This window comes from Bicyclus anynana, chromosome 12 (assembly GCF_947172395.1).
Source record: "Bicyclus anynana chromosome 12, ilBicAnyn1.1, whole genome shotgun sequence".
NCBI lineage: Eukaryota > Metazoa > Arthropoda > Insecta > Lepidoptera > Nymphalidae > Bicyclus > Bicyclus anynana.
In genome coordinates, this window is record NC_069094.1 from 2,414,727 (window position 1) to 2,424,460 (window position 9,734).

Sequence of the window (9,734 nt, forward strand, 5' to 3'; positions counted from 1 at the left end):
TTAAATGTTCCCCTTTCTTCGATTTTGTTTGAATTTAGTGTGTTCTTATTTTTATATTCAGAAAAAATAATCAGAAAAAACTTGAATTAGTTTTTTGCCCTGTTTATTTTTATGATTACCATCTTTAACAACTTATTTTATTGACCTATCAGTCAGACCTCCTTCCTTATAAGAGAGAGAAAAAAGAGCTTAGGCCCACCATGCTATTTAATTGCGGGTTAGCGAACATATAGCTTGGCAAGTTTGTTGATGACACTCGGATGATATGCGGGTAACAGGGAGGGAAGAACTGCGCGGGTGTGAAGTCGAACGCGTTGGGTAGTGAGAAGGACTGCGGGGGTATGAAGTCGTGCGTGCGGGACATCGCTACCCCCCTCCCGACCCGCGCGGACCATCGGGAGTATTACGAACGAATTTGCCAAGCTATAGGGTAATACTGTTTCACTATTTATGGAACATTATTACCAGAGTTTAATGATGACCAGAACCGACGGTTACGTACTTTCCGAGGTACGGAGTAACACGAATTTCCTAACTATGGGAGGAGAATTTTAACTTTATAAGAAAAGGTATTAATCTGACCTAGGACCTGAAACAAGGGCGTCATGATCTAAAATCATAAAATAATAAATAAAATAAAAATAAGTATTTTAACTTTATAAGAAAAGGTATTAATCTGACCTAGGACCTGAAACAAGGGCGTCATGATCTAAAATCATAAAATAATAAATAAATTCCTCTCAGAATGAGAGGGGTTAGGCTAATAGTCCACCACGCTCAATGCAGATTGGCAGACTTCACACACGAAGAGAAATAAAAAAATTCCCATGTATGCAGGTGTTCTCATGATGTTTTTCCTTAACCGTTTGAGACACGTGATATTTATTTTCTTAAAATGCACATAAGCAGTGAATATGTTTTCTGCCTTGTTCGGAGGGCGTAGGTTCAAATCCGGTCCGGGGCATGCACCTTAATTTTTATTAAGTATGTGCATTTTTTACTACATTAAGTTGATTTAAAAATAAACTATAGCTATGATTTATGTTGCAGTAGTGCAAGATAAACCACTACATTAAGCCTAACCATACGGATCGGCTTAATTACAACATTTATTTTGTACAATAATAAATAAATAAAACATAGCATAACCAATGGACCAACAAGACAGTTATTTCCGTTATTCTGATTATATCTTGGAATATTTTGTACCCAAAAATAAAATCTATTTTTGGAAGGAGTCTCTTACTCGTATGACGTGAATATGATAAGCACGTTTAATTTTGAGTGGGTTTATTTGTGATACCTTATATCACACACGGCATCATTTCTGTTGAAGGCCTATTTATATATTACGAGTAGCTAAAATAAAATATTATTAATTGCTGTGTCCCACAGTTTCTTATTTCCTTTGATGATATAACCCTTTGTAGGTATAGCCTTCTCAACCACTTTTCTCCATTAATTTATGTTTCCCACTCATTTATTATTCTGACGACCTCCTTGGCGCAGTGGTATGCGCGGTGGATTTACAAGACGGAGGTCCTGGGTTCGATCCCCAGCTGGGCCGATTGAGATTTTCTTAATTGGTCCAGGTCTGGCTGGTGGGAGGCTTCGGCCGTGGCTAGTTACCACCCTACCGACAAAGACGTACCACCAAGCGATTTAGCGTTCCGGTACGATGTCGTGTAGAAACCAAAAAGGGGTGTGGATTTTCATCCTCCTCTTAACAAGTTAGCCCGCTTCCATCATAGACTGCATCATCACTTACCATCAGGTGAGATTGTAGTCAAGGGCTAACTTGTAAAGAATAAAAAAAAAAAATTGTAAGTCTGTCTTCACACTTTCTATCCATATTTTTTGTTAATCTTTCTTCTAAACTTTTTTCCTGTAGTCTTAATTTTGTCATCACTTTTGACCCTTTAGTATTCGACTTTCTTTCTACGTGCCGTAGCCATTAAAGGCATTGGGTTTTACTAATATTTCGGCTTTCACAATATTCTTAATTCGAAATTCATTGTTTAGGAATATTATTTTGCGGAGCATTTTTCTCTTGACTACTGCCATCTTTTTCATTGACATTAACCATATTTCACAAGTACCTGTTATCGTCTTTATTAGTCTTATTTCAACAGAAGCTTCGTCATTGAGGCAAATAACATACTATCTTCGCGGTCACACTCGCTTAAAATTATCGCGTTTGTCATAATTATTAGGCCAGCCAACGGGCCAGGTTCCCCTTTTCAAAGCAGAGGGGATTTAACTTAGACTTACTACGCTGTTCCGATGAATTGCTTAAACTTCCTTAATTAATGGGCCAACTGAAACTCTGACACTGAAAAAATTTCAAAAGCTCCTTATGTTCTTTCTCTATATTTCCCGTGGTAGAAGCATGAGCTGACAAGCTTATAGTTGCATAGTATATAATGACGATGTTCTAATCATTACTGGCTCTTAGACTATTATGCTTTGTTACAGGTATTAGATTACACACAGTATTATTTAGACGTAACAAACACGAGGGGTGACGCGCACTGGACGGTGGAGTACAACCTCACTCAGTACTACGGTCTGAGGGAAGTCAGCGCGACATCCTTGGACACTCTAGCTGAGAAGATTAGGAACTACCACGATAGAGGACTACTTACCAAGTGAGTCCTCATTTATCTTCTGTATATTCCAGCTTCCGTTTTCCCTACCACATACAATATGGGTATTTTCAAGTTCTAGTTTCAAATTCCACCATAGGCGGTATCAATGCTTACCATTGGGTGTGATTGCTGCTAAGCTGTCACTTAAATACGTCACATAAAACATTAAATTTATTTAAGTAAAAGTCAACCTTTACTGACTGATCTATTGACTGACCACTGAACAATGACATACATTGTACCTACGGTACATACACTAGTTGATCACAGTCATTCGCACGGCTCACGAAACTGAGGGAAGATTATATGAAAACCTGTCAAATAGTTGCTTCCCGCTTAGCATTGGGAACATCTTTTATGCGCCGTTTTCATGAAAAGTCTAAACTACCTATATAATGTCGTTGCCACTGAAGGATTGCGCTGTTTGGTATTTATAAGTTATTATGGCGTAGGCCTCCGAAATATTGTTTTTTCAGAATTCACTCTCTAAGCAGATTTATCGTGGAGTAGTAAAAATTCCTAAATTCAAGCGGATGAAATAGATGGCATCAGGTAGTCTAAATATAAGAAAGTATAAGTGACTAAGAGACCGACTGTTTGGAAGTTTAAACAGTATTACGTCATTTTGTGTCAGGGAGGTATTTTCGACAAGATAGGGAAGTCTGTTCTTAGAACTTAAAATGGACAAATTAGTAAAGTTCTGTCTGTTTATTTGTTTATGTATCACATATCTATAGATTAATGTACCGCTGTATTACAAGTATGAATTTTGTGAGGTTGATAGCAGAATTGCTATGTTCTGTATTAGTGTTATCATATAGCTAACACTTTATGCCTTATGTGATCCTTGTACGTGTTTGTAAAGAGTATATTCGTTCAGTGTTGCTGTCTTAAATTCTGTTAATCTCACTTATTTTTATGCGTACCATTTATTTGTACTGTCAACTAAGTAGTATTAGAAATGTGCTTATTTAAATTGCTTTTCATCTTACTTGTATTTTTTTTATACAGGTACTTAACAGCCCTGCGCGTACGCCACACAACGGACGTATCGGACTGCGACGCGAGTTGCGTCCACGTCCATTTCTGTGCGATAACCCGTGCGGACTTTCACGAGTTTCGGACTTGCGTCCGTAACCCCGCGTCGGCGCTGGCGTCGCGCGCGCCTCACACGTCCGCCGCCATCTTGTTGTACGCCATTTTGATATTGATTTCTTCGTAATTTGTTACAGGTAAACAAAGGAGATGGTCCATTTCAGGTCCACTCTTGTACCCCGTATCATTAAAATTTCAAAAATACAAGGATTTTATTAAAATTTATTAAAGTGAATAAATATAACTAAATAAAAAGAAATAAATAAAATAAAAGCCCAAGTTTTTGAGTTATATCAAGATGGCGCCCATAGAGCAACTATGACATGACAATTGACAGCAAACGTCAAATCGATTACTGCATTGAAAACGTCATCTATCCGCCATTATTATCCTTATTAATGTTGCATTTCTTGGGAGATAACAAATATTATTTCGAAAGAATTAAAGTATATTCGTAGATTTGTATAATCTAAACTAGTTAAAAAAATTTCTTCTTTAATTTCCGCTAGGGTACAATAACTGGGCTCCATACAATTTTGGACCATCTCCTTTGTGTACATAGCCTTTTAATATTTTAAATGTTAAATGTAATGTCAATTTTATGTGGAAATATTATTAAATGGGCATACCGCGACAAAAAACTGTATCTAAAAAATATCTGTTATGATTAGATCGCAGTAGGTAGGTACTTTTATTAGACCCCTATTATTTGCAAGATAAAGTGTATGAACATAATCATTTCATTGCATTTCTCAGTATGCTATAGTCTTGAAAAAATATTCAAATGTCAATATTTGTAACCATGTGCATACTACAAAACACTGTATTTGAAAATACAGTGTAATGTCTGCGCGGAATTATCATCGTCATTCCAATGACAAACTTTCAAATAATATTTTTTTGAAGTCTTCTTTTTATAGGAGGGTAAACCGCTCCGTAACGTAACGCGTTACGCGTACTGTTATAATTCAAAATGGTGTTAAATTTTATCTGTGCTGATCATTAACTACCTAATAAAGTTTGTTCAAAAATATATTTGTAGTGCCTAATCTGTTCAGATAGTATAATTTTTATTTTAAATTTCAAAAGCTTTTCTTAGTAATGACAAAATTCTAAATGTTTTGTAATTTAGTTGTATCGAAGTAACATCAAAATAACATCATAAAACTAAATAATTATGTAAATATGCATTTGTATGTGGAATATAATTAAGTTGTGTAAATAACTGTGTATTTTCTCGAAATGTCGCATGGCTCAAATATAATTTTTATGACCACTTTGGACTCGGTGTTAGACGATCTGTAAATCTCGCTCCTTTAACTAAATTCTGTGATTTTGGGCCTTTCAATGACAGTAATTTAACCTCTGGGTAGAATTTTCACTGTGGCAACCCGAAAATACCATGAAACTTTAAGGGTCTCTAGCGAAGGGACTGGACATGGTGGCGACTGGAGACATGATATCGCATGATATCCCGTTGATAATATACCCTTTTGGGTCTGCGCCCAAAGCTACCAAAGTTCCAATTCCGTAGTTGCTTACCATAAACTTACTACTACCACGTGGTGGGAGTGTATTTTGGCAAACTTTTAAGTTGTATAGAACAACACAAGCCAGCCGGCTGATTCACTAACTTTGACATTAGTTGAGATATACGAAATCGAGATTATATCTAATAAATATCATCCGGTGCCTCCTCCTGACCGTGGATATCATACAATAGGTAAATGACATTAATTATCAGTTGAGTTGATGTTTATTTTAATAGGTTGTTAATAAAGACCACTATAGTAAATATTCCAGCTGGTCATCTAAGGCCTCATTTACGAGTTAACGACAGTTAATGAGAGAGCCCAATAAAAGCTTTGTTTGAAAATATTTTAGCTTTTCATAAAGAATTGTACTGGTTCAATGGACTTTATCCATTAAATCTAAAATAGGTACACAAATTTACAAATAAAATTAGCAAATAACCAAGCAGGTTTAGCAATGTAGCTTGTCTTAGGTGAAATAGCAGCATAAAGTATGATCGTCTAAACCTAGCCACAATTAAAACTTCGCAACGTTTAAAATATCTAACTTACGTTTAAGTTAGCAAATAGTTCTGACTCAATCATACTCATAACATAACTTAATATTTAATAAAAATGCTAAGAAAGATGTGTACAGATTTAATATGTATTTTAAAAATATATATTCATAGATTTTAAGTAAATACTGAAAATTTGTAAAATAAAAACCAAAATAAGGATTTGGGGAGATTGTTGAATTTTGTTTTCAACTATTTATAGACAAAAAAATAATTAAAGAATTAGTTGATTTTGTGTTTCGTTAATCTACCTTTGTAAACAATGTTAATTAATTTGGTTTCTGCTTTCTTATAAAAGTAAAGATCTATAAAGAAGCAAAATTATAGTCCATCTAAAAACTTAATACTTTATGAGGCACTCACGTTTATGTCTTTGTATCTTCGTTCATTCAACCTAAGCATAATTTACAATATACATCTAAATGTATATAAGTTTTTTGGGAGAGGTTCTATAAACAACGTATAATATGTCACTATTTTACGTGAGACGTGTACTGTCAAAAAACGTACAGGACAATGCCTTGTCTTTGTCGTCTGCCACGCTAGCCCGATGGTTAGTTTGTTTGGCTTTAGATCATTGGGGTTAGAGTCTTGGGTACTATGAAAAGGTAAAGTTTTCTTCTTTCCAAGAAAATTACAATAGACTGGAGTTTAGAAGTCGGTTGCATTATGTCCCCGTGCCCTGAAGACCATTGTCAGCTGCCTGTCGTGACTTACCTTTTTATACATTTTATTTGACTGGTAATTTCCGTTAAATATAATACTCCTCTTTAAGGCTTCCGGTAGTCCAGTAATAACGGTTCACTGAAGTTACTTAAAAGAAAATAAATATGAATAAATTACTAAAAAGGACAGCGCTGTAAACGGAATCCTAATAGCGGCTCTTTGATCGCTAATGGGCTGGGAGCTAGTGGAAAATTCTGGGTAGGTACTTGAAAATTCGTCGATGATAAGAGTTTGCTCATTTATTCTTTCTTTTTAACATTAGTATATTAGTATACAAGCGATAACCAGGCTCATTTGCCTATACTGCAGATAATTTGCCATATTTTGTTACAGTCTTGGCTACTTTATAGTACTCATGAGTTTATTAATAAACGTGGTTGTATACGTTATTTGTCTAGACTGTGTCAATCTAAAAAAAATACCAACACATTTATGTACTGCTGTTTTTCCTTTAGTTTACAAAGAAGTTTTTTCTGTCAACTTACCAAATTTAGAGCCAAACCGACTTCCCGAGCGAAAATTTACTGTGCTATATTCAGGGCTCAAATTTTTCCACCCTCTCTCAGACTATAAAAGTGGGCCTTTGATCGCTAAAATTTGTACACCCCCCCTCGTTACGATGAAGGTTAATCTCATTACGCGCCACCCCTAAAAAGGCCATCGTTTTTCCCCGAACATAAAAAGGATAGATGTAGTCATAAAAACTGGGAAATTCGGAAATAGTATCAAAGCAGATGCCGGCTCAGAGTGATGGATAGATGACTGTGTATCGAATAAACGTTTCTATTGGCTGGTACAAAATATATCACATTATGACCTGGTTAGAACTGACCTAACTCGGGTATGTTAAGATTTGTACCACTTTTCTTAAGTACGGAGTAATAAGTATTTTATACTTGGCTTGGATAATACAAGTATATATAATTTAATACGAACTGCTAGACTATTCTGAAAAGATATTTTTATAACTCGTAAGTGCGAGTTTCAAATTCACCTCTATCTCTCTCTGTTTAACACGATACTTTAAAATGAGAAAAATAGCGGCGAATTCGAAACTCGCACTTGCGAGTTATACAAAACAAAGATAGAGAATATCCGTGCTAAGATCTGACTGACAAATGGCAGTGCTTTTGTAGGACATATTTCAAACTACAGTGTCTCACAGTGGAGTAGTTAAAAGTGATAGTTTTCAACTTGAAGAGAAGTGGAAAACTATTAAAGGAAAATATAATGTTAACAATTCGTATGTTTCCCTACCCTTGTAGATAAAATCTATTTCACCGTTTTATAGCAATAATAATAAGCTTTCGAAACAAAATTAATATAACTCGTGCTAGGGTTTCAGTTGTGTAACTTTTTTGATAGAAAATCTAATTTACATTACAAAAAGCAATGTCTAAAAAGTTTTTCTTGAAAAAAGATATGATAAGAAAATGTAATATGGCTTCATCGTGTTTGAACCTAATAAATTTTTCGTGAAGAAGGCTTCTCTATAATATTCTTGACACATGCGACGTCCTTTCAGCCTCCCTTTATTATTGCGTTACCTTATACAGGTTGTTTGATAATTTTATTTATTTATTAATTTATTTATTTATTTATTTATAAATGGCGAATTTACTAGCTAATATTTTATGTTCATGATTTATTTAATTAATAAATTTATAGAACAACATAAATATACCTATTATAAGCAAATTAAAAAAAAGCACTATAAAACACGGACTAACAAGTTATCACAATTATTTTAGTTACACAGTTGTACAAGCTATTTACTAATAGAAAACAAATTGAATAAAGTATTAAATAAATTAGGTACTCGTAAGTAGTAAGATAAAAGGACAATATTGAAAAATAAATTGTATTATATTTAAAATGAATTCCCTCTATATTTCATTTATTACTCTCATATAATGATATTATAAAGACTCAACATTTTATTATTTTCTTTAAACTCAATTGTATGATACATATTTCTCTGGTAAGGCCGGTACTTGAGATTCTGAAACGTGAAGAAATAATTGAAAATCTAATGTTGCTTTTAGTTTCATTTATATTTTGAACGAAAATACAAGAACGGTGATTTAGAGTAATTATGAATCCAGTAATAACACCTTAATTAGTATTCCGTGTACGCCTTAATTAGTCCTATTTATTTTTTAATTCAATGTTAAGGTCTATGTTTTGTGGTATCTAGAATATTTAAATTTGTATACGAAGGCAATTGAAACGATTTCAGTTTCATACAATACTTGGATCTGCTTCAAGCTTTACTCATGTATTTCGCTATTTTCAACGTCGCGTACGGATATTTAATAAACACCCTGTATAAAGCGTCACACGATAAAAAGGACATTTATTACCCTTCCCACTGCGTACCAAGTCACACCGGTATGCCAACTATATACTATCAAGTATTTGAGGCTTTAGTCGAATTTCTAAGTTTTATTTCTTCGTCAAAGTCAAAGTTAAAATACAATTCGGTTAATTAAGAATCTTTTTTTTACTCATCGATAACCGTGGTTTCACCCACGGAAACAATACAGCTTATTTTACTCGCTGACAATGTAACTCGCTGGCTGGCGAGCATACGATAGCTCATCCATAGAATAGGTCTATCACAAAAACATACTAATGGATTTAATCTTTTTTTTTAGCCTAATATTTTTTTTACAATATGCTTGCTACATTTCTCTGTTAACCAAGAAATCTCCTCAAATCCTTCGAAATATATTTACTAGACATAAATTCGTTATTAGATTATGTACCTAATACCTAATAATTACTGAATTAATTGTGATATTTGGGATTTTGTATATACTTATTGTAAGTGAACTGAAAATCAGTGTACTTAATAAAGAAAATAAATATGAATATTTCAAATGTAAATTTGTTTTATTTCCTTATATTTTTTCCCTTCTAGCTGTGTCCGCGGTTTCATAGAAATGGATCATGTCTCCGTGAGAATACAACCTATGTCGAAGCCAAATTGTATTCAAATTCATTCAGCTAGTCTAGTGTGTTTAAAAGAGATTCATCTAAATTGTTTTGATTGATAGTATCTTGTATACTATAAAGTTTAATTTCAGTCCATTTTAAACAGCCAGACAACAAAATGTAACACTAACAATCGCATCTAGAATATGTATGATACTCGGCTTGACGCAGTCTCCAAA

The 9,734-nt window shown here is 34.0% G+C and overlaps 1 protein-coding gene across 1 annotated transcript in view; it reads left to right on the top strand.

Annotated features, from left to right (window-relative positions):
- LOC112046248 (acid sphingomyelinase-like phosphodiesterase 3a) overlaps positions 1 to 9,441 on the top strand; it is a 96,260-nt gene extending 86,819 nt beyond the window's left edge. Inside the window, exons 9-10 of the mRNA XM_024082830.2 lie at positions 2,476 to 2,648; positions 3,660 to 9,441. Coding sequence (XP_023938598.1) covers positions 2,476 to 2,648; positions 3,660 to 3,870 — 384 coding nt within the window. The 3' untranslated portion in view covers positions 3,871 to 9,441. The remainder of the gene's footprint in view (positions 1 to 2,475; positions 2,649 to 3,659) is intronic.
- The last annotated feature ends 293 nt before the right edge of the window (positions 9,442 to 9,734 follow it).